This window comes from Phoenix dactylifera, chromosome 5 (assembly GCF_051530095.1).
Source record: "Phoenix dactylifera cultivar Ajwa chromosome 5, Ajwa_hap1_PhDact_Kaust_v1.1, whole genome shotgun sequence".
Lineage (NCBI taxonomy): Eukaryota > Viridiplantae > Streptophyta > Magnoliopsida > Arecales > Arecaceae > Phoenix > Phoenix dactylifera.
The window spans coordinates 3,685,488-3,709,458 of NC_143194.1; the positions used below are offsets into that span (position 1 = coordinate 3,685,488).

General features: G+C 40.8%; 3 protein-coding genes across 4 annotated transcripts; 2 read left to right on the forward strand and 1 right to left on the reverse strand.

Annotated features, from left to right (window-relative positions):
* Window positions 1–2,111: 2,111 nt before the first annotated feature.
* On the forward strand, window positions 2,112–6,871 carry ACL5 (S-adenosyl-L-methionine-dependent methyltransferases superfamily protein). Of its 2 annotated transcripts, XR_005513149.3 has the most exons (11): window positions 2,112–2,362; window positions 2,598–2,664; window positions 2,751–2,845; window positions 3,078–3,180; window positions 3,336–3,424; window positions 4,855–5,011; window positions 5,117–5,192; window positions 5,588–5,646; window positions 5,764–5,900; window positions 6,011–6,151; window positions 6,605–6,736. XR_005513149.3 is itself a non-coding variant. In XM_008788379.6 (10 exons), the coding sequence occupies exons 1-10, from the start codon at window positions 2,229–2,231 to the stop codon at window positions 6,681–6,683; spliced, it is 996 nt and encodes a 331-aa protein (XP_008786601.1). In that variant the 5' UTR covers window positions 2,122–2,228; the 3' UTR covers window positions 6,684–6,871. The 2 variants fall into 2 exon arrangements, 1 of the variants encoding a protein (XP_008786601.1); XM_008788379.6 differs by lacking the exon at window positions 6,011–6,151 and having other exon boundaries at window positions 2,122–2,362; window positions 6,605–6,871.
* A 3,483-nt stretch (window positions 6,872–10,354) lies between these two features.
* Window positions 10,355–13,644, forward strand: RPA1A (replication protein A 1A). Its single transcript, XM_008788378.5, has 2 exons — window positions 10,355–11,025; window positions 11,554–13,644. Exons 1-2 carry the CDS (start codon window positions 10,766–10,768, stop codon window positions 13,178–13,180), a joined length of 1,887 nt encoding a protein of 628 aa, XP_008786600.1. The 5' UTR covers window positions 10,355–10,765; the 3' UTR covers window positions 13,181–13,644.
* A 2,435-nt stretch (window positions 13,645–16,079) lies between these two features.
* LOC120111692 (mechanosensitive ion channel protein 10-like) lies at window positions 16,080–20,031 on the reverse strand. The gene is made up of 5 exons (XM_039129509.2): window positions 18,469–20,031; window positions 18,262–18,385; window positions 17,356–17,649; window positions 17,060–17,262; window positions 16,080–16,581 (listed from the first exon to the last, which is right to left on the reverse strand). Exons 1-5 carry the CDS (start codon window positions 19,830–19,832, stop codon window positions 16,314–16,316), a joined length of 2,253 nt encoding a protein of 750 aa, XP_038985437.2. The 5' UTR covers window positions 19,833–20,031; the 3' UTR covers window positions 16,080–16,313.
* Window positions 20,032–23,971: the final 3,940 nt, after the last annotated feature.

The window sequence follows — 23,971 nt, forward strand, 5'->3', positions numbered from 1 at the left end:
TTTTTTTTTTCTGCTTAAGAAAAGGGGAAGAAGGGAGAAAGGTACAAATCCACTCCCGTATAGCAGCCCTCATTGGGCCTCCACCCCATCAGGATAATATTCGATGCGGGCAGAAATGACCGTGTGTTGGGCACCCCAGCCGGTTTTACTCATATTCTTTCTACTTATGGGCCTGGCTCGGCTACCTCTCTGAGCTCCGGCACGAACCCTCCGTACGAGTACGTCACACCTAGTACCACCGAGGCTACCAGCGGACCAGTAAGCTCTTTCAGACCTCATGTTCGAGCAGGAAGCATCCGATTTTCATAATTTAATCAACGCCCACGCACTTCGAACTTGGATTCACTTGATTGGAAATAAAGCCATGTTCTACTGGGCTATCACCTTAGTGGCTAGACTGGATTCTTTTAGATAGACAACTTTTATCTCATCGGCCAACCCTAATTGGTATGGTATTTCGATATTGATACAAGTGAGTTATCGAGGAGGACAAGGCGTAGTGGAGGTATGGGAGAATTTTGGTGATTTTAACCATGTGGGACATGTGCACCACAATACATGCAGGTGTCAATTTCAAGTAGTAGCATGGCCAATTTGGTAAACTGCGGGAGCCATTTTTGCGCGCGTGGTGGGGGAGAGGTCGGTAGGTGGACTCTCCACAAACTTAATCTCTCTCTCTCTCTCTCTCTCTCTCTCTCTCTCTCTTCATAGTGGACTCCTCCCACGCTCGACAGCTCCCAGTCACGTGCGGGCCCCACCGGCCAAGTTCGGCCGAGAGATCTCGCCACCTTTTTATCTACTCATCTATTGCTCCCCCTCTATTTCCCTATTAAATATTAAATTAAAAAAATTTCCACTTCCATATCAGGCCAGTTCCATCTGGGCGAGGGCCCCACCGTCACCACCTTTGTTGGGCTGGCGGTGTGCGCAAAAACGGGTCCGGTTAAGTGAAGTATTTAATTCATGACCCGGATCCAGTATCAGCTGCATCCACCTAAATACACCCCAACCCTAATTTTTATCCTAAGCTTTGATATTGCTAGTTTCAATATGACATAGTTCATGCTCGAAAACACAGGGGGTAAATAATAGTTGTTGCAACAATTTGATAAACTATCAAATATCGTAATAATGGTCATATAATGTAACTCTTATAATAATACTGCAATATGACTATATTATAGATATTTTTCATCTTTATAATTAAATATTATTTATTGTAATACTTTATGGCTGATTTGATGAAATTATTATATTTTTAATAAAGTTTAAAATATAAAATCTCCACTATTTAGTAATGCAACAATAGAGTTTCACCATCAGATGGTTTTCGAATTTATTTATTATAACAACTACTTAATGACTATACCAGAGATATAATATTTTTATTTATTCTCGAGAAGATAAATTTTTTTTTTATTTTATTTTCATCATTTTCAAATTGAAACTTCAATATCGTTGTAATTGAATTGTAGATTTATTTAAAACTTATTTAAAAATTAATGCTAAATTGACTTCTTTACGACAATAAGTAAATCTTGTATTAAATAATATCAGTTAATGCCATTATGATAAAAGATGCACATACTACTGTTTGAAGCTAAGTATTTTTTTTTTTTTTTGATAGAGCATATGGCTCATACAATACTGGTATGAATATATCCAATAAGATCAAAAAATAAAACATTCTAAAGTTCAATCAGAATAGCTGATCCAGTAGTTCACAAAAAATCTCTAGAGTGCTCCGCTATATAGAAGACGACCTAATCTAGAGAGCCAAACTAAATGTTCAAATGCCTATCTGGCAATGGGCGAATTGAGCCCTAGAAAGGATGTGAGAAATAGAACGAAACGGGTCGGGTGTAAGCTGACAAGCTTAACAACCCATTAGGCTCTGTCCCCATGGCCCCTTCCCGTTCCGGATGCCACGTGGACGTTGCAAACGCGTCAGTTGGGAACACGTGGCAATGGTGGTCCCACAAGTCTTCACGCCTTCGAACCTTCCCTCTTCTTCACTCCACTAAATATTTTTAGTCTCCATATGTACAGATATCACTATATCACTCGCGTGCGCTCTCTCCCTCTCTCTTATTTGCAGCGGTTTCCATCCCCTTGGCCTTTTCCTCCACCTTAAACGTTATCCCCTCTCACTATATAAATACCACCCTACCTCTCTCTCCAGCACCCACACTTCCTTCCTTCGCCTTGTGTTTCTCTCTGCAGGAGCCATGGGAGAAGCCGCGGAGGATGTCTATGTTGCCAATGGCTACCACAGCCATCAAGCCAAGGAGGGTGTAGATGAATGCAAATGGTATGAGGAGGAGATCGACGATGATCTCAAGTTATCTTATGCTTTGAATAGGTAACAAAGATCTTACAAGTTTATTTAAGGAGAAAAAAACTATCATATTTTTGATCCTTTGTTAGGTTTATAATCCTATTAACTTAATTTTGATACTTGCATGTTAGTATGATCTTATCTCAAGTAAGTTCTAATCAAATCTGATGTTGTTTCATCGAAAAGATTGGTTAAAAATACTTGAAACTCCTGCTTTCTTTTTTCTTTTTTTTTAAAAAATCTATGTTTGTAATGCTAGCGTGCTGCATAGAGGGACCAGCAAGTTCCAAGACATAGCTCTTCTTGACACCAAGCATTTTGGAAAGGTTGGTAAGCTTTCTCTAAGAATAAGGAAAAATGTTACTTTAATTTGATTGATTTAATCGTTTTCATTATCATTGTATATATCTAGGCGTTGGTGATCGATGGGAAGATGCAGAGCACCGAGATGGATGAGTTCATCTACCATGAATGCTTGATACATGCAGCCCTTCTCTGCCACCCCAAGTAGTCCCCTTTTTTTTAGCCCTTATCACAGTTCCATTAATCTGCAGTATTTCAAAGGATTCTATAATCTTGAAGTTGGATACATGTACCTCCTTGTAAAATATTTTAAACCATATATGGTTAAAACATCATTAACAACAATAGGCAATTAATATTCTCAGTCTTCTGCTTCTTTTAAGTGGAAAAAAATTGTATAATAACATTTTTTTTTCTCTTTATGCAATAATTGCAGTCCTAAGACAGTATTTATAATGGGAGGTGGAGAGGGGTCCGCTGCAAGAGAAGTGCTCAAGCACAGCACCATCCATAGGGTGGTTATGTGTGACATCGACCAGGTGCCATCATGTCCTCCTTTTATTGTTAAAATGAAAAGTTTAACGTAATAATTGTAGTTATATATCTTATATTTAACTATAATTAATAATAAATGCTTCATATTTAACTGAAAAAATAAATCTGGTGTCGCATGTGTGGGCATGGATGCTGGCAGGAGGTTGTAGACTTCTGCCGGAAGTATTTGACTGCCAATCAGGAAGCCTTTGCTAGCGACAAGCTCTGCCTCGTCATCAATGATGCGAAGTAAGTACAATTTATACTCCAAAAAAGTAAAAAAAAAATCTGATTTTTGCCTTTGGACAATAGAAGCTAATTATCGGAGTAATTATTGGTCGGATCAAATCCACGAACTCAACAAGGAGCCAGTTCATCCATGAACTAACACATACAAAAATGGATTTCAAAAAAAAAGGGAAAAAGGAAGCAATACATGTATTTATGCGTGTTAGTTCATGGTTGGACTGGTCCACCAGCTCAACGGCAAATCTGCTTAAACTAAAAATTTCATTAATCCTTGTGTGAGAGAGAGGGGGGAGGGAGGGAAGATAAACATTATTTTCAGGTTAGGTTGAGGTCGAGCAAGAATGACCTAAGAGATGTTTGGACTTTGTTGTTAAACAATGCTAGCTTGCTCTTAGCTAATGAGCTAAGAGGTGAGACATGATCTAGGGTGGTTGTATTGTGGAAAACTAAGTCTCCCTTGCAAGCTTGCTTGCAATATATGATGTTTTTTGAGATTTTTGTTCATCATTATGTGCTCTACGGTGCAATGAGTCTTATCACCAAGCACAACAAAATTTGCAAAAATCTAACTTGTATTACAAGTGAGCTTAAACCATAACTCAGTTCTTTACTTCATTGCAAAACCGAGCTGCCCTCTTAAAGAGCAAACATCAAATGATCCTATTTAAAGAGATACTTGACGTTTATAATACCTAAGGTTTTAGATATATTATCACATATGGAGAGGTCTGATTATTAAGGATCCTAGTTCATGGATTTGACTCTACTCATATTTGATCATATTATTTATAAAAACAATTCATGCCTTGATGTTTGTGGGCTGACTTCTGTAATATTCGGGCCAGATCCGGGCCCATTTACAGCCTTAGTGCCTTTATAGCATCGAGACCTTGCAAATTGGTTTATTTAAGTTATTCTTGGATATCCCTCAGTATCCATTACATGTTTATCATCAGGTCATACATTATAATTTATTACAAGTCTCCTAAATTTGTATTTATTGTAGTTATGCTTCCGTTTTGCTTCCTGGCTAAACCAGACTTTTGAACCTTTCTTTCTTTTTCTAATTTATTAGAACAGCAACCATCAGATTTAATAATAACCTCTTTCTTCTGTCAGACTAGTTCTATAATGTGGGTTGCCTAGATTGGATTGGTTGTTTGTTCATGGAGGCTAAAATGATTAATTTGTTCTTCAAGAACAGAACAAAACAAAAGGCTAAAGATCGATCACTAATAAATCAAATGGTGAACATTACTTGGAATTTCCTCTTTTTTACAATTTCATGTAGAATTTTTTTTTTTCTGTTTTTCTGGTCTAAATATTACTAGAGGAAGTTTAAGAAAATCAAATGCGGGGATGAACGATAAATGCAGCGACATTTCATTATAATGATTTTTTATTTGGTTTGTTAAAATTGGCTGTAATAGGGTGGAGCTGGACAAGAGAGAGGAGAAATATGATGTAATAGTGGGAGATTTGGCTGACCCTGTTGAAGGAGGACCATGCTATCAGCTCTACACTAAATCATTCTATGAACAAGTGCTCAAGCCCAAGCTGCATCATGATGGCATCTTTGTCACCCAAGTGGGGATCTTAACTATCATCTACCTATTATTAAGTTCCAAGTTTAATTCTCTTTCTCCCAATTCAGTGACCAAATTTTCACTTGTTCTAATTCGATCTGCGAAGGCTGGACCAGCCGGTGTTCTTACACATAAGGAGGTCTTTTCATCTATATACAACACCCTTAAGCATGTTTTTAGATGTGAGTAGAATTCTGCTCCTTTTCTTTTTATTATTTTTTGTTGAGATAGAAGAGTTTTTGCTCTCTTTTGAACCAAAATATCTTTTCTTATGTCTAGCTTAACATAATTTCCTGAAGCATCATCTGAAGTCCTACCCACAAAGTCCATACCAATTTCAAGTTCCGCCTAAGATAACTTTGGCTCCTAGTCTGAGCTGTTTTTGTATCTAAACACAATCCAAGACAGCTTCAGATTTTGTTGTGCTACTTTCACCGAGGACTACCACAAGCTTAGATTATCATATAATTGATGCTAGTATGTTACTACTTAGGTTGTAAATATTAACTAGTTTCTGCTATCACTTTTTGTATCTCTTTTAGGTTACTCATAGCCTCTCTTTCATTATATGATACAGATGTGCTTGCGTACACAGCTCATGTGCCTTCCTTTGTGGATACATGGGGATGGGTTATGGTAAGTTGCATCTGTCTAGTTATTTATACTAAATTCCATGAGATTTTACACTTTCTGATAAGATTAAAACTGATGTGATCCAAATAGCTAATCTGGTCTTGTGCATATGCTTTTAAGGCATCTGATCAACCATTCACTCTTAATGCTCAACAAATTGATGAGAGGATCAACGAGAGAATTACTGGAGAGCTACTGTACTTAAATGGCAAGTTCCTCATATCTGCAACCACAATGAACAAGAGTGTTTACCAATCGTAAGTATCATTATTCTGTGGTCATATCATTAGTCACAGGGATGGTAATTGTGAGAATTACATACCTCATATATGCACATACTAATGGTGCCATTATACTCGTACTTCAGGAAGGCTCATCAGCTGGTGCTAGAAAAATATCACCACATTCCTAATAAGGACATATAGTTTTGGATGCTGAAGAGGTTAAGATATATGAACTTTTAACTGTGGCACTTTGTTGTAAGAATTAGTAGGTCAATGTTCGTGAGGTGAGGTTCGAGCTTCAATAGGTAAACCAAGTCTAATTTCGATGCCTTCCTAAAGCACAGAACATAAGTAACATCTGCTTGCTTGTCACTTGTGCCTCGAAGGCTAATTTAAGCAACTCATGCTCAATGTAGTTCTTAGAGGTAATTTACTCTTCCATCACAAGTTTTGCAAGATGCATGCAAGATTAAGCTGTATAAACGACATCAATAGGATTTCATATAAACCCTTACTGAGTTTCTCTAAATCGTGTTTATGCTATGTATTTCAGCTTTAATTAGAACCTAAGATATTCTCAATAAATTGCTCTAAAGAAACCTAGATTACATATGACGACCAAAAACAACCGAACTTGCAAACATATTGGGGGTTGTCTATCTTTAACACAGCATATTCTCTAGTTATTTAAACATAGGTGTAACACTAGATTTGTTTTGGTTGTTTAAACATTGCAGACTGTTGAATGAAACGCATGTGTACACGGAGGAAAATGCAAGATTTATCCATGGACATGGAAGGGCATGTTGTGCTTAAGGCTCCTCATTCAAGGGACAAATATATATGGTCATATGGAGCTCTAAATCAACAATACTTTGGGCAAAGAGGGCAAGAATCTTATGAAGAAGTGTGGGTGTTAGCATTCTTTGCATCTTTTATATCCAAAACAAATAATTGTGTTGACCATGACTCATCTGATGAAATAAAATGTAAATTCTAATAAATTGTATGACAATTAGTTATCTAGCATTTCATATTCTTTCTTTCCCTCTTTTCGGTATGAAAATGGATTTGAATATGATTGGTGGTCTCTGATAGAAAAAGAAGGAACTAAAAACTTATGCAATTCAGATAGATATGCGAGGCATCTGTAATTTCATGTTTTGGGAAATCGTTTCTACTTCTAGAAATTAAACATTTTAGTTATGAATAATTTTTTAAATCTGCTTAAAAAAGGTTAAATCTAATTTATCCATGTAGCCAACAATTTCAATTTATTTCCTTAAAATATATGTAAAGCTCTTTTATAATGAGCCACAGTAAACAATATAAACTCGTCATGACATCTCCTTTAGGAGTAGTTGTTGTTTTATTTTGGTTTTTCTTTGAAAACTGACCTTGAGCAATTCAATTCATGTTTCAAACATGGGCAACATCTTTCCTCAGCAACTCAGCTAATGCAAGTGCTAATGTGCTATTGTAGACCAACTCTTAAATATAAGCCTTTCTGGTACTTGGGAGGGACATATTCCCCAAACTCTTAAATAATTCTTCTGTATGCTCATCTCTGTTCCATTTATTATTGCCATCCATGAGTGTACTCACTGGGCAAACTCTCCAGCTCAATGGAGGTCCTGGGCAAACTCCATATAACCCTAGTTTTGACCCTATACCCTATTAGTAACACTTCAAGAAAAGGGCATTTGGAACCGACAATTTTTTTTACGACAAATCATCATTTTGTGCAATATTTGAAAACATGAGTCATTAAAAAAAAGGTTGCTGACGAAACAAAAGCTCGATGGAAGAAAAGGGTTTTGGAAGGTAATGCATAACTCTAGGATGTTCCTTAATAAAAGTTTGACGGAACAAAAGGTGTTTTGGAGTTGGTATGCTCTTCAAAAGATGACACAATCCTTTTTTTTTGTTTCTGTTATGGTTTATACACAGCTCACAGATTGCCATCTTCTTTGCTTTCTCATGGATTTGTTTGGTTACAACTGACACGTGCAGTTCTGATTTGACAGACTCTCTACTTTCCGTAACTCATCCTCTCTATAATTACCAATTCTTTTAATAAAGTTTTTGGGTGGCTTTTGCCTCCCTTAGTATCAAAAAAAAAGGTTGCTGGTTGATATTCAGAACCTGAAGTGTAAACCACCCTTGCGATCTACTTAAAGATTATATTCCTACCAACCAGCGCAATTCCATCTTCCCTCCCTCTAATTCCAAAGTTAAATTCTTACCCTCCTGGTAATGCTGCTCTTAACTGAATTAAGCGCAAAGTCCAAATATCATGAGATGATAGCTGGCCGGCTCAAATCTAGCAGACATGGACTGGATATTGAAAACCCAAGCTTATACCATGCTTTCTGGAGCATGGGAACTCCATCAAGAATTCAATCATGTCCTCCTACGTAATGAACTCTCATGGAGCATTTCTCATGATGGCATATCCTTCCATGGATCCTTCTTCTACTATGACTTTACTCTGAATAAAGCAAGATAATGCTTTCTTAGGCTTTACAGCAAATTTTTGAAGACCTAATTGCTCATCAGGAGATCAATTTTCCAGCATATTCATGGTAACAATCTCTGTTCATCCTTGCACAGGGGCAAAGCTAATATTTTCTATGCCTTTCCTATTTTATCGAACTTCTCCTAATTTTATGCTCAACAATCTCTCATAGTATTGTTTTTGTGTCATCACCAGTCAGTGTCTTTTTCTCCTTAAATAAAAAGGACCATTACCAACTAAAATACTACGTTCCATACTTTCCAGTGTAGTTGATCATGTCTATGTTTATATTTTTCATCAATATGCTCATAAGCAAACTTCTTCCATAGTCAATGTTAATCTACTTTTCATCTGATCTTCAACAAGCATAAATCTCATAAACTGTGAACTCCCATTCACTCTTTTTGAGAGCTATATGAATTGGCCTTTGAAGTAGTGTATCCATATTTTTCAGTTTACAAGATTGAGAGAGAACCACTTTGTGAAGTAGATTATTCAGGGTACATCAATAATAGGTTTCAGACCAATTCAATATATGGTCTGCATTTTTCAATGATCTAACATGTTTCGGACTTAGAAAATATCTAGAGTTCAAACCATAGTAAGCTGTATCAGCATGAACTGGATGGTATGGGGCATACCCGACCATACCAGTTCGGTATCGGTACTTGATACAGGCGGCATACCGACACTCAGTACGCAGAAAAAACTCTGTATCGTACTGTACCGACACTATGCTAGTGTGACACTGGTACGGAGTCCAATATCAAGATGACAAATCTTAGCTCAAACCTCTAGTGGTGGCATCACCATCATGTTTGAAACACATGACACACAAATACAAAAAGCCCTTCCTAGTGAACACAATGGAGAGAGATTCTACTTCGAGGCTAAATAAGTTAGTTAATTATTAAATAGATAAATAACTTGTTTTGTAGAAAATCGTAATTAGCAGCCATAGCACCTTTGGATCTCCATGTTTTTGTCTGTCAAGGATTTTGGACTATTAAGGCAGTCCATACTCTATAGGCAGCCCTAGAGTCATGGAGTATATATAGTCCCTTAAAATCAATATTTTTTCGCCCACTTGCAGCTTATGCAGTAGTATAAGAAAAGAAATTTCTTTGCCCACCGACTCAAGAGATCATGCTAATCCATTTTTTTTGGAAAAAATTCTTTCAATGTTACATTTGTTGAGAATATGCCTCACATTTCTCTATTAGAATGTAAATATTTCTAGCATAGTTATTTAAATTACCTAAAGCACCTTGGTTTTCCCTCTTAACCAATAAGACATCTTACTTTGTCATAAGACTATTGTAAGGAAAACTATTTATTCTAAAGATAGGTATAACTATGTTATCGGATTCCTATTTGATAAGCCTAAAATTCAAATCAATAGTGACTTCGCATATCCTTTACACTCTTAGATAGCAAAGATATTTGTAGAAACACATAAATAAGTACGAATCATCCTTATTTTAGCTTCTTTTTTTAATTGTTAATAGAATAATAGTTAAATTTTCTTTTGGCTTACTTTAATAGAACATTAATTTGGAGCTTGAGTCCAATATGCTAGAGAGTTTTATCTAAGGTTCTTATTTTATTGGAAAATAACAAAAGCAAATGGTTGAGGAGAACAAAATCGACTTCATATTATATCTATTTATGATATTTTAAATTTTAATATAAATCTGGTACAAGACAATCAAGATATAAGAAATTATATTTTATACTAAGCGCACCATATCAGCGATGCACTATAGAAATAAATCGAGACGAGTTACAAAAACAGTAATCCAACACGAGCACCTAATGAGTGGTGCCCAAAAAAATTAAGATGCTTGATTAGCATCGCTAATATGGTGCGAGTGATGCAGGATATATGTGATCAGCCAGCCAACTTAGTTGGCCGGGTTGGTCTCCAATGTGGTTTTAATAACTATGCTTTCAAATGTAATTAGACAACGGCCTCCTTTATGGGATCTATGGATGAGGAAAAGTATGAGCCAAGTATAGAAAGAAAATAACTATGTATCGGACACGCACGGTTCTTCGCCGTTTCTCCCAATAAATAGAAGCGTATATAAATCCCTCGAGTCTTGCGTTCGAAGCGAACCCAATCCGCTCCCGATTTCCCCTCTTTCTCTCGGCTCCAACCCCACGCCTTCCCCCCGTGAAACCCTAATTGTTGATATCTAGCATCTAGGGTTTCCGAACCCCCAAATCCCCATCTTTTGCTTATTTCCAGGGTTCCTCGATCTTTTGAGAACTCCAATCTTCTCAATTTTTTCCTTCCATTCCCAAATTCTAGGGTTTTCCGATCATTTTCAGCCCTGGAATTCGGTTTATCTCCAAAATCTCGGCAAATTCCTGAGGAATGGCGGCGAGCCTGACGGCGAATGCGATCGCGGCGGTGAACGGCGGCGATCTGGACCTGAAGCCGGTGGTGCAGGTGCTGGACGTGAAGTTGATATCGGCTGCCCAGGGGCGGTACCGGATGCTGGTGTCGGACGGGGTGGCGACGCAGCAGGCGCTGCTGGGGACGCAGCTCAGTGGGCACGTGAAGGCGGGGAAGGTGAAGAAGAGCTCGGTCGTTCAGTTGCTCGAGTACATCTCTAGCACCGTCCAGGGCCGAAGGTTCATTCCTTGATCTCTCTCTGAAACTTTTTTCTATTTTTCTTTCTGTTTTTTTTTTTTTACTTTTGGGAAGTGGTGGAAGGGAACGACGCGAGAAAAAGATGTGATTTTTATGAATCTGAGACGGGGAATGGAGTTAATATGCCGACAATTTTGTCACCGACGCTGAGGAAGTGGTTAAACTAGTGGATGTTTTAAATTACTAAGAAAATTATTGATCAGGGCCTTGGAAGTATGTTTTATAGCTCTGGAAGGGGGTTATTTAAATATTTCATTCCTGCTATGAATCATAGAAATATTTTCGAAAAACATAAAAACTGGAAAAAGTTTTTTCTCTGCAAATTTTATTTCAAATATTTTGTTTAATTATGGAGAATGGTAATATGTGGTTAACAAAGTTTAATTGATGTTGTTTCATAGGTGTTTGATGAATGATGACAACCCTCCAAATTGTCATCTTCTTGTTCCTTTCTTTTTCTTTTGAATTTCTGGTTTCTTATTTTAATGCTGGAGGTTGTAATGATGCAGGGTTATTATTGTTCTGAACATGCAAACGTTAGTCATAGAGTGTGAGATAATTGGGAATCCTAATCTGCCGCCAGAAGCTGCTCCAATCACTCTGCAGGCATCATCTAATAACAATTCAGGTAACTCAGGAGGACCTTCACTTGATGGGGCAAGAATTATATCCAGTTCAGCAACAAACTCCAGCAACAACGTTCAGAGTTTCCACCCAACAGTCCAACCATCTTACAGGCCTCCACCAAATTACAAGAATCGTGGGGCAATCATGAAAAATGAGGCTCCTGCACGGATAATACCAATAGCTTCTTTGAATCCTTATCAGGGGCGATGGGCCATCAAAGCAAGAGTGACTGCAAAGGGAGAGCTTCGGAGGTATAACAATGCCAGGGGAGATGGGAAAGTGTTCTCCTTTGACCTCCTTGATTCTGATGGAGGAGAGATACGTGCAACCTGTTTTAATGCTGTAGTTGACCGTTTCTATGAGATTGTGGATGTTGGGAAGGTTTATATGATATCAAAAGGAACTCTGAAGCCTGCTCGGAAGAGCTTCAACCATCTTAACAATGAATGGGAAATATTTTTGGAGGCAACATCAACCGTAGAGCTCTGTCCTGATGAAGACAACTCCATACCAACACAACAGTTTAATTTCAGACCAATCAGTGAAATTGAGAATGCAGAGAATAACTCAATTGTGGATATTATTGGCATAGTCACATCAATTAATCCTTTGGTCACCATATTGAGGAAGAATGGTATGGAAACTCAGAGAAGGATACTAAATATGAAAGATGTGTCTGGTCGAAGTGTTGAGTTAACTCTATGGGGAGATTTTTGCAACAGAGAAGGAAGGCAACTGCAAGAAATGCTTGACTCTCGGGTTTTTCCAATATTGGCTGTTAAGGCAGGAAAAGTAAATGACTTCAGTGGAAAGTCTGTCGGAACAATTTCAGCTACACAACTCTATATAAATCCTAATTCCTCTGAAGCTCATAGCTTGAGAGAGTGGTTTGATGGAGGGGGAAAGAATGCAGCCTCTCAGTCCATCTCCAGGGATGCCATGCCAGAGCTTTCTCGGAATGATAACCGGAAGAGAGTGTCCCAGATCAAATATGAGGGTCTTGGAAGGGGTGATAAGCCTGACTGGGTGACAGTGAAAGCTACCATTTCATTCATCAAGACTGATACTTTCTGTTACACAGCTTGTCCTCTAATGATTGGTGATAGACAATGTAGCAAGAAGGTGACGAGGCTGGCTAGTGGAAACTGGTGTTGTGATAGGTGTGATAAAGAATTTGAAGAGTGTGACTATAGGTATCTTCTTCAGGCCCAGGTGCAAGACCATACAGGACTAACTTGGGTAACGGCCTTTCAAGAGTCAGGGGAGGAGATTTTAGGTTGCTCAGCAAAGGAGCTATACATGCTAAAATATGAAGAGCATGATGATACTAGGTTTGGGGAGATCATACGTGGTAGTCTCTTTCAGCAGTACCTATTTAAGCTCAAAATAAAAGAAGAACTCTTTGGAGATGAGCAGCGAGTGAAAATCACAGTCATTAAGGCAGAGAAAGTGAATCCATCCACCGAGAGCAGATACCTACTAGATTTGATCTTAAAGCTTTCTGCATAAATGCAAAATTTTCATGAAATGACCTGTCCTTCATTCATCATTGTGGGACATTCGCTTTTTTGATGCTGATTTCTTTTAAGGTTCTAGAGTTGACTCTAGAAGAATTTGAATTCATACCCATATATTGGCTTGATTCAACAGCTTCGAAATTAAAGATTCTTTTAATAAATGACATGTTGACAATTTACCACTGCACCTTTCAGGATATCAGGTGTATCCACGTGTAAATTTTCACATACAACAAATACTTAGTGCGGTGGATGGTTCATTTGTAAAATCCACTTAGTGTACTTACAAGTTGTTCAATCCCTTGGTCCTGTAAGGGAATTAGTTTTCTCACAACCTAATGTTGATGTTAGATTTTTTTTCTTTCTTTTGTCATGTACTATTTTACCTATGAAGAATTCTGCATTGGAAGTTCTACTGTAATAGATGTGCTCCAATAAGAACTAACAACATCTTGGTATTTCTTGTTTCTTCTAGTTGAAGGATTTTCTTTGGAGGGAATGGCAAGGCTTATTGCTTATGGTCATTGTCATAATATAATACTAATCTTAAGGACATTTGGCTTGATTTCTCCGTGCAATTACCTTTTTTCTGTAATCTATACTTAATCTGATAGATCTTTGCATCTTATTTGATAATTGTTTTTAGGCTGTTTTGTCAGACCTGTCTGCATGCTGAAAGAGATTATATTTTACAAGATTGGAATGCTGAGACTTGACATATCATCTAAAACTTTCTTAAGCCATCTAAAAATTTCTTAATTAATAAATGCTGAAGGTGACAATTTCCTGTTATTTAACCTTCTTAATCGCTGACAAAATGCTTCTTGTAAAAAGGTGCAATAAGAAGGATCATGTGCGCATAATATGAAGGATCTATGGTATGGTTTTTTTCTTGGTACCGTGTTTGCTATTAAGGTCGTGCCAGTGTATCAAGTTGCATGATGTGATGTCAGTTAAATGGTTGCTGTGTGTCAAAAAAATCACATATGCTTGTTTTCACCACTTCTAGCCTATGACAAGACTAAGGACAGTTTTATTTCCCCACATTTGATATGCTCTGTTAACCAAAAGCCCACCATTTTTAAGCCTTCCATCAGACCAATTGTTGAAGTCGTACCTCTGCAGGTTTATTTTGTACATAGAAATTGATGCTCCAGATGTCTAAACCACTTGATTTGTAGGTATGAACTGGTTTCTAATGAAGCTACATCCACCAGTCTTCTGACTCTAAGCCTGCACTTCTGCCTTTCCTAGCACCTGGTTTTATGCTTCTTGACCCAGATTTCATAGTTAGCTATGTTCGCGATTTCACTAGTACTCTTTGATACCATCCTCCTTCATCTGGAGAGAGATCTGTGTGCTCATGCCTCAGAGTAGGGGTGCTACCGGCGATCAAGTAGGAGATCGGGTGCTACCGGCGATCAAGTAGGAGATCGGGGATAGTCGGATAATCAATATCCTAGAGGACAGGCGACTACCTGAGGTTACATTGCAGGGTTGGCCCACCCTGATCAACCACGATTGACTAAAGGGCTCCAGAGTTTGTGATTTGTTTGCTCTGAGGGAGCGAAGGTGGGACGAGGACCTCGTCAGGCGGATGTTCGGTGAGCAACTTGTTGAGCAGGTACTATCTTTGTCGATCTCTAATGGAGAGAACGGACAGGAGGGTATGGAGCATGACCGGAAGGACAATGGTGAGTGCCCGAGACCTCTCGAGGACAGTCGGGGGTCTGTGGCTCGGCAGATTGATGGCGGATAGATTTGGAGGATGCGCATCCACCGCCGTGTTGTTCTATTCCTATGAAAGGTAGCATGGGGATGCTTACCTATTAAAGATGTGTTGGTGCGGCAGGGAGTGAGGAATCCTGCATTATAAATATAAAATTATGTTTTCAGTAATCAAGGATTTAGTCCCATGCATTAGTGTAAAATGAATCATTTTTTCATGAGAATAATATAAATGAACATATTCTCCATTCAGAGAAAGGATGATTTTTTTCTCTCCCTTACTGAGAAAGGATGAAAAAAATGAAGGGGAGACGGTTAAATTACAAAAGGTATTTCAAAAGAAAACATGAAAACAATGGATTTTTTTTTAAAAAAGGAAGGCCATCTTCGTATATCGTCATGTCCACAGAGAGCAGAAAGCATTCCCAGAGGTCTGCTAAGGCCAGAAAGCCTGACTCTAATAACGGGTTCTGGCTGGGTTGGGGACAGCTTGTGGATAACAAATAGATAATAAGACGGTCTCTCTGTATGTTAGTGATGCCATAGATGAAGGTTTTGAGAAAATAAGATCGAAGGAACTCCGCCAATCCGGCATTACTTTTTAACGCAAGGATACAAAGATTGGATGTGCTTCAATCATCTTCATGTTGCTTAACAGATTAATCAAATAGGTCCTAAATTTTTGTGTGCCAGAGAAAAGATGTTATTAATGCCAATTACATGTAGCTGTGCCCCACTTATGTCCGTGTTTTAAGAGTTAGCAGCTCCTGAGATGAGGAAAGTCAAGTATCATTTTGGTTAACCAATTCTGGGAACTGCAATGACTCAAATTATAGTTTTGCATCGCAACAGCACGCTGTAGTATAAGTATCAGGACTCACAATTTGAGCACACGGGCAAAAAGAAGACATGCTATGACAGTGTATGAGATCGAGAGAATTTTTAGTAGAATTGAAAAGATTGAACCAAATGGTTAGCATGAATATTTTGAGCAATTAAAGCCTACTTGGTTTTACAAAGTTGCAAATTAAAAAGAAACAGGAGAAGGAAATCATGATGTCATGGCATTACAACAAGTTGTCATGTTCTGAATTACAGTGGCATCAATTACGAGAATTTTAACTCAATTCACCAGCAAGAAGCACCCTGACAACCAAATGCTAATATTGAACCACAACAAGATACCTTAATTGCAGACACTTCCGATACATGATACATCTGTTTATGAGAGGTTATTTTACAGCCTACTACACGTGTACAAGATAACCAAAGATAGAACAAAAATTCTATCACATGCGGAGTATGCAGGATCATGTCAAAAGAAGTTCTAGTTTGGTGCCCACTAATTTGGAAAGCATGAAGTCATACAGTGCTTGGGGCAAACCATCTTAAATGCTTTAGCCAATATTTATAGGTACCGCAGTTGAGCCAGTGTGGCTAAGATGAATTTCTTGAGGCAGTAAGTGATATTGAATTGAGAGTTCCTCAAATATTTTCTTCATCTCAAGAACAAGATCAGTCATCCTGCTATTCTTCTCCCCCATGTTCTGATGGTTCATAGTGTGCGTAAGATACAGGGCCATGTTCATCTTATTTACATTCACAATGTCCTTCACTACTATGCTGTGATCAGGATGCCAGTGATTGGGTTTGCTTTCAATGTACCTGAGAGCACAAAAAGGCCAAAACAACAGGATTTTTTTTCTAACATCAGAGGAAGCATTATAACAGATCTATTTATAATATTAATAAAGCGATATATATATATATATGTACAATATAAAAAAAATTCAAGGAAACTGCAGGTGCAATAGTATGACAGATAAAACTCTGTTAGAACTCATTAATTCCCATATATTATCAAACAACAATTAATTAGCAGTAAATCGGTGTATTACACTTTCCACTAATTTAGATTTCCAAGCAATCATTTGTGGTACCAGGGAAAAATAGAAGGTTGGTTGCAATAGCCATGTCAAGGGATTCTTTTTTTTACTAAGGAAACATGTCAAGGGATTCTCATCCTCTAGGATTAGCACCATATCTATAATAAATATAAAAATTGAAAAAGTTATAGCAAATAGCACTCTGCCAATCAAGAAGCAAAATACATTGTGACAAATGAGCAAAATGAAAAGCTTACGCTTTTATTCTAGATTTGACAGCTCCAATCTTCTCCACTGAAGTGGAAACATCGACAGAGAAATCAACGGCATCGCCCATGTCCGGACTTCGGTAGAAGTTGCTGATTGGTTTCGTTGCCAAGACGGCATTTGGGTAATAAATCTTCTCATTGTTAAATTTCAAGAACACAGTAGTCAATATATTCATTTCTTCTACAATCATCTGCATAGGCGGCAACCATAGATTATATTTCATTGTCTGTAAGAGACCAATTACCAAATACCTGAGATGGAGATTGTAATGCTTGAAAGTTACCTGAACTTCATCCACAACACAACGATCACCAACATCAAAAGGGTGCATAACAAATACAAATATGATTGCTTCAAATGCTGTCTTGCAGGTATTTCCAAACATAAAGAACACCACTACGAGCTGTGATGAGATAAAGACAAGTACTTTTGTTGTTGCAACACCCATCAAAAGCAGCGTGATGATTACGATTACAACAATAACAAGGGCTGTTGCGAGTTTGTGGAGTTGGTTGACTGCCGTTTTGGTGTCTTTTAAGGAATGTGCCAGCGATTTACGATCAAGGTAGATCTTCACCTGAAAACAAGATAACAAAGATGTGGTTAGATATGGTGCAAACTGCAAATAAATTTCATACTAAGGGTCTGTTTGGATATTTCTGCAGGATTGGGCTTAAAATCCTGTAGGAATCAGGCCTAGCCTATCCAGCACATATCTTTTGAACTATATGTATAGATTATCTCTAGTATTATAGCATATGAGGCTTGGCCCAGCCCATGTAAACTGGACCTCTTCCAGTCCGTTCCTGTAGGATGGAAAAAAATAAAAAATCCGTTGAGGTCCTTTTTTTTTTTGTCCCCATGAGATTTGAGCTGGCCCACCCTGAAAAAATTTGAATACTGTGACTATGGGCCTAGCCTGGCTTGTATTCTTGTGAATCTCAGTTGGATTGCATCGATTATCCAAATAGGCCCTAAATGTGAAGATATTGCATCTTATATAATGATTTTTTCCCCTTTTACCAGCTTGCTATTAATTGTAACCTGGCTAGATACTACAATTCATGCGCTGAAACGTTGAAGAATATCTATAGACTAACATGAAAATTAAACAAAAAAAATGATATTTGAATACGCTATGGCATCAATTAAAACATTCTAAACGTAGATATGAAAAATTTGTAATTACCACCCAGTTCCTCAACGCAGATTTTTTTATCCTTCCAGTCTCTGCAGCTCCCTCAAACAACGGAAGAACGATTTCGACTTCCTCCTTGCTCAAAAATCTCAAAAGATCCTCTGCATCAATATATCTGTGCCCCAACAGAAAGCCAACACCTCAGTTAATATTAAAGAGGTAAACAAAGAGAAATTTAGTACTTAGAAATCTCCTCACTTGCAACCAGGCTTCGCAACATTCTTAAAAATTCGGTAAGCTGCAGCTTTTGCTTCCCATTCACTAGTTATTTCCCCAGCCTTATCCTCAGGCCCCTCCTCATCAAAACTCTCGATTGTATTTGAAATTGTCGTAAGCCCTGATGTCCTAATCACATTGATCAGGCCCTTCATCATCAAAGCCGAGACCTTCTCCTGCTTCATCTTATGAAGCTTTTTAACATCAATCACCTCCTGCTTCTTCCCCTTTTTCCCTGTCCCCTTCCCCATGCTCCTAAAGATCAATTTCCCGGTACTCTTTGGAGTCCCCACCTTCTCAGCCAACTCCCTCACCGGCGGCCCCGATAGTGTCTGCAGTACATATTGATGAAAGATGGACTCTTGGATTCGATCGAAGAACCTGTTCGTATGGAAAGCAGAAGCTAAAATCTTTATCAAAAGCGTCTTCACCAACCATACAACCGATCCAATCAGAAGCGAAGCCAGGGCCCGGGAGACGTAATTGAGAACTCTTTGTGTCTTGGGCGACCGCGAAACTCCTTGATTGAACAAAAGTAACCAAGAGAGCAGAACCATACCCAACCAAATGCAAACTTGAACACTATTCTTCAGCCCATACACAAAGTACAACACTTTCGTCCTCAGAAGGAAGTTCATTTCTATCACGAAAATGAGGCCAGTGATGAACCATTGAGTTACCAATCGGCCACAGCAAACTACCGTCACCATGAGGCACCATTTCCAAATCTTCAGCCCCCAGATCACAAAGCCCTGCAGCCGGATAACCGTCAAGCTCGCAGCGAGGCACCCCATGGTAAGGATTAGTATCATCCACTCGATCAAGGTCCTAACTTTCCAGCTCCTTCTCCGCTTTCCGCTCTCGGGGAACTGGTCCTTCTTATAAACCTCTTCATCCTCCTCCTCTTCATCGGCGGCAGCCAACGGGGTCTTGGGCGTGCCGGAGGCCCTAGAATTCGGCGAGCTATGGCATGGGGAGCTCGAGGACCGATCATGGGCTGGCGGGCGGCCGTCTTCAACCGATTTGGAAGCACCGGGGGGTAGAGGCTGCTCGACGAATCTGGATTTAGGCTTGGATATGGAGCGGCAACGTAGGAGGGCCTCGGACTGGGGAGGCCGGGGGGCCTTCTTGAGGCTGGAGCTCGATTTGATGATCTCAAGGGAAGGGTGTCCAATGGGAGAGGGGGGCTTGGGCTCAGGGTTGGGATCTTTTGGGAGATCATCCAAAGACTCCACCTTCGGGACACTGGTGTGGTTCCTAGAGGAATCTGGTGCTGCCCCTTCCTCTGGGATCACTAAGACCACCTCTACTTGCTTCTTCTCGAAGGTTGCCTTCAGGGGATCCATGGAAGCCCCACAAAACTTTCTGTAAAATCCTAGCTTGTGAATGCCGGTGGAGAGAAAACTTAGAATGGCGCTGGGGTGTGTTCGGGGATCGAGGTTTTCTAGCTAACGGCACACCATCCCCCTTCTTTAAATCCACCATGGGGCTTCGGTAGGGATGTCCTCTATCCTCATACTTGTTCATCATTTGCTCTGATGTCTTGTCTCGGGCACTACGGGCTGCATGCGCCACCTAGGAGCTAGAGGCTTGCATCCCAGCTCCAGAGGCCTAGCCGATATCTCACATACCCTTTTTTTTGCTAAACATCTCACCTACTCTTTGCCGATAATTGTCTCCTCTTGACGAGGGCGCGGGTAGCGGACGCACGGTCCCTCAGGAGGGTGTTGGCCGACTACTGCGTTGCATCGGGGCAGAGAGTGAATGCCCAGAAGTCCATCATCTCCTTTAGCCCTAGCACAACGCTTGGGTTTCGACGATCGGGGGATCCAGAGGATTCTGGGGATGCGAGAGCAGAACGGGACCTGGAGCTACCTAGGTGTACCGATCACAGGTAGGGGACTGAGGGTATCTGAGTGCACCAGGCTGCTGCAACAGATTCAGAGTAGGTTGGAGGGATGGCGGGCAACGTCTCTATCTTTGATGGGTAGATTGACACTGATCAGATATGCACTTGGTTCCATGCCTATCTATCTCATGGCAAATACGGTGATGCCGAGGATAGTGCTACTGAAGATTGAGCGGCTACTTCGGGGCTTCTTATGGGACTCGCATGGAGGTGGTCAGGGAGTGCATTTGGTAGCATGGGAGAGCATCTGCCTCCCATTCAGTGAGGGTGATCTTGTGATTCTGTCTCTCTTGGAGAGACAGGAGGTGCTCATTGCCCGGCATGCAGTCCGATTCCTTTTGGAGCCGCAGGGATCTGGAGCCGAACCATGTAGCCTGCTATGGGAGGGTTGGCCCTGAGGCACTGGCCCGAAGAGGGTGGAGATGTTCCTTCCTTTGGCGAGAGATTGCGAGGTATTTGCCTACTGCATTGGTACACACCAGATGACTGATAGACGATGGGTGCAGTATTGACGTGGCTAGGGATCCGTGGCCTTGGGTGGATGCTCTCCCCTTGCGGCATTGGCCGACTATGGTTAGCATCGAGGCTGCAGAGGGCTTGCACGTCTGTGATCTCCTTGTCCCCGGGGGGGTTGCATGGGACGAGACTAGGCTGGTTCAGCTTTTCGGGGGGCATCTGGCAAAGAGGGTCCAATCTCTCCTGTTACCATGGTGTGCAGGTCCAGACATCCAAGTTTGGAGCACCTCTACTAAGATCAGTGTCAGTGTGGGCGACCTTTCCCGCATTCTTCGGCGACAGTACGAGCCTGGGCCAGACTGCGCCTGGATCTGGCGCTTGGGACTCCACCCGAGAGTAGCACTGTTTTTTTGGAAGGTGGTCTGAGACCATCTTCCGACGAGAGCGGTACTTAGTGGACGAGGATTGAGTATTCCCTTAGTTTGTGGGGATTGTGGTGTGGATGAGACGTGGACCATGCCTTGTTTCAATGCACATGGGCTAGGGCAACTTGGCGACTAGCAAAGATCCCGTGGAAGGTTCGGGGCTGGAGGGACCTGTCTTACAGGCCATGCGCCGATGCTCGAAGTCCCCACTGCTTCACCAGGAGGCGGCTCGAGCGATTTCCACGTCCTACCAGATTTGGCTAGCTAGAAATGCTCGAACCTTTGGCGAACGCAGTATGTTGCCGAGACTTGTGGTGGAGAGTGTGATGGGGGCTCACGGTCCGAAGCCCCTCACCAAGCCCCTTTGCCATGCGCTCCTTGCATGCGCCTTTGAAAATCGCTGACGGTGGACTGATTGTAGGTAACGTCGGTGGAATAAAGCAATACAAAGATCAACAATGTGGCTAAACTGAATTTATTCCACTCAAATTGAAGAACAAACAATAACAAGAACAATCAAAACAATCTAGCAGAGCAATCAAGGATCTCTACTAGCCCAAATCTAGCAAAGGATCGAAAGGATCCCTTCCTAGCCCAATCTAGTGGAGATTGATGTATCAACCACTAGCCTAAATCCTAGAATATAATATCTAAGGACCGAATCTATTGAAGGCCTAACCTCTCAATAGCCCAAGTCTAAGGCTTAACCCCTAGACCGAAATCGGCACAATGCCGCCCAAGCCTTTCGACCGACTCTCTCACAAGAGAATAAGACTAAACTCAACTCTGGGATAACTTTGGATGCCTGACAATGACTCTTTACAACTCCTTTTATAGACCCAAGATCCTAGACAATTTTAAGTAACTCTCCCTAAGATAAACATGGAAAACCATCTTTCCACGGATTCTTGCTGATGTGGCAACGTGCAATGCTTTTCCACCCTTGATTTGCATGTGATCAAGGGCTTGGAGGAGTCCTAGAAGATCTCCAAATTGATCTCCCGGATTTGCATGGGATCCGCATCCTGGATGCACGGGATGCACGTCCCGGATGGCCGGAATTCGTGATTCTGAGAATCTACGGGATCTTCGATTGACAGGGCCGAGGTCGGCTCGGCCTCAAGCTGAGGTCGACTCAGCCTGAGGTCGGCTCGGCCTTATGAAGTCAACTCAGCCTTCTGAGATCGGCTCGGCCTTCTGGCCGAGGTTTGAACGCCCGTTGGGTTAACAGGGCGAGGTCTGGCGCGCAGGCGGATCCCACGCAATGCCTAAGTTGTGGATGAACCCTATGGTCAACCAAGGGTCGTCCGGCCCCAAAACACATCTTTTGGCCACTTTGGCCTTCGGTTGGCACATGATTCTCTCTCGGTTTGGCACTATGGCGGCTTTGCTTGCGTAGGTCCTCAGCAAACCCCCTACCTTGAAAAATATCCTTACCCCCAAGGATATGCTCTAAGTGTCGTCGAACTCCTCAATTGGCCTCTTGTGTAACTTCTTCTTTACGCCTTTGGCCGTATAGTGTCTCCAACATATTGGCCTCACAATGCCTCATATCATTGCTGCCCCAAGCGGTCCACTTCCTCATCCGTCCACCAAGTCTGAACTTCATAATCATCGACTCATAGTTTGTCTCTATCTTGCCCAACCCCCGAAGCCATGAAATCCTAAGTACCACATATAGTCCGACCAACTGTAGTACATGCAAATCAACACTAATTTGAACTCCTTGGACCTTCATTTTTACATCTCTGACAATCTCCTCACACTTCATCCTCTCTCCACTTGCAATTTTTACCTCAAAGTGCTCCACTGATAGACCTTTCAAGCCCACCTTTTGAAGTGTCTTTGCGTTAATAAAATTATGTGAAGAGCCCGAATCAATCAATAAAGAAACTTCGTGCGTACCGATCCATGCCATAAGCCGCATAGTGGAAGGTTTTTGAACTCCCGAGATTGCATGCAATGAAAGTTCAGCTTCTTTGGTCACTTCATAATGCTCGACCTTTTTTTTATCAGATTTTTCACCATCTTCATCAGAAAATTCAGACACCTCGTCCTCTTCCTCACTGCTTGCATCAAGGATATAGACCTGGCCGGTCTTGCAACGATGCTCCCGGCTCCACCTTTTACCGCACTTGAAATATAGTCCTTTTTTAATGTAATCCTTTAACTCATCATGAGTCAATTTTGTTATCTCCTTCGGCCGGTGTTTGTTTCTAGTTCCGGCCTCTTCTTTGCCTTCATTCATCGCCTTAGATGGTGGGGATTCGGTGTGCTTGCTGCCCGTACCATCGTTGGACATCCGCCGCTCCGAGTTGTAGCTTTGGTCTAGGATTTCTGCCATGCGCATCGCCTCTTGTAGCCGCGTTGGTTGTTTAAGCTTGATCTCCTTGGCAAGCCACGGTTTGAGGCCGTCAATGAAGGTACCAAGTAAGGCTTCGTTGGACCATCCGCTGACCATTGTTTGTAATTGCCGGAACTCATCGATGTACGTCTGGACTTTGCCCTCTTGCTTGAGTTTTGCAAGTTGGCCATTGTGATTGATAACAGGGGAAGGTCCCCATTGCTTCATGAATTCATCAACAAAGGCAGTCCAACCCAATCTTCTCCCCTCTTTTTCATACAAGGCCCGGATCCACCTCCACCATCGGCTAGCCCTACCTTCTAAGTGGAAACTTGCTAGGGTAACCCGATC

Excerpts from the sequence above, each read along its gene's own strand:
- RPA1A (XM_008788378.5), top strand. The coding sequence starts at position 10,766 with ATGGCGGCGAGCCTGACGGCGAATGCGATCGCGGCGGTGAACGGCGGC. Across the intron at positions 11,026-11,553 it reads AGCACCGTCCAGGGCCGAAG|GGTTATTATTGTTCTGAACA; the intron begins GTTCATTCCTTG and ends GTAATGATGCAG.
- ACL5 (XM_008788379.6), top strand. The coding sequence starts at position 2,229 with ATGGGAGAAGCCGCGGAGGATGTCTATGTTGCCAATGGCTACCACAGC. Across the intron at positions 3,181-3,335 it reads TTATGTGTGACATCGACCAG|GAGGTTGTAGACTTCTGCCG; the intron begins GTGCCATCATGT and ends GGATGCTGGCAG. Across the intron at positions 3,425-4,854 it reads CTCGTCATCAATGATGCGAA|GGTGGAGCTGGACAAGAGAG; the intron begins GTAAGTACAATT and ends TGGCTGTAATAG.
- LOC120111692 (XM_039129509.2), bottom strand. The coding sequence starts at position 19,832 with ATGGATCCCCTGAAGGCAACCTTCGAGAAGAAGCAAGTAGAGGTGGTC. Across the intron at positions 18,386-18,468 it reads GTTGCGAAGCCTGGTTGCAA|ATATATTGATGCAGAGGATC; the intron begins GTGAGGAGATTT and ends GTTGGGGCACAG. Across the intron at positions 17,263-17,355 it reads GTGTTGTGGATGAAGTTCAG|ATGATTGTAGAAGAAATGAA; the intron begins GTAACTTTCAAG and ends CCGCCTATGCAG.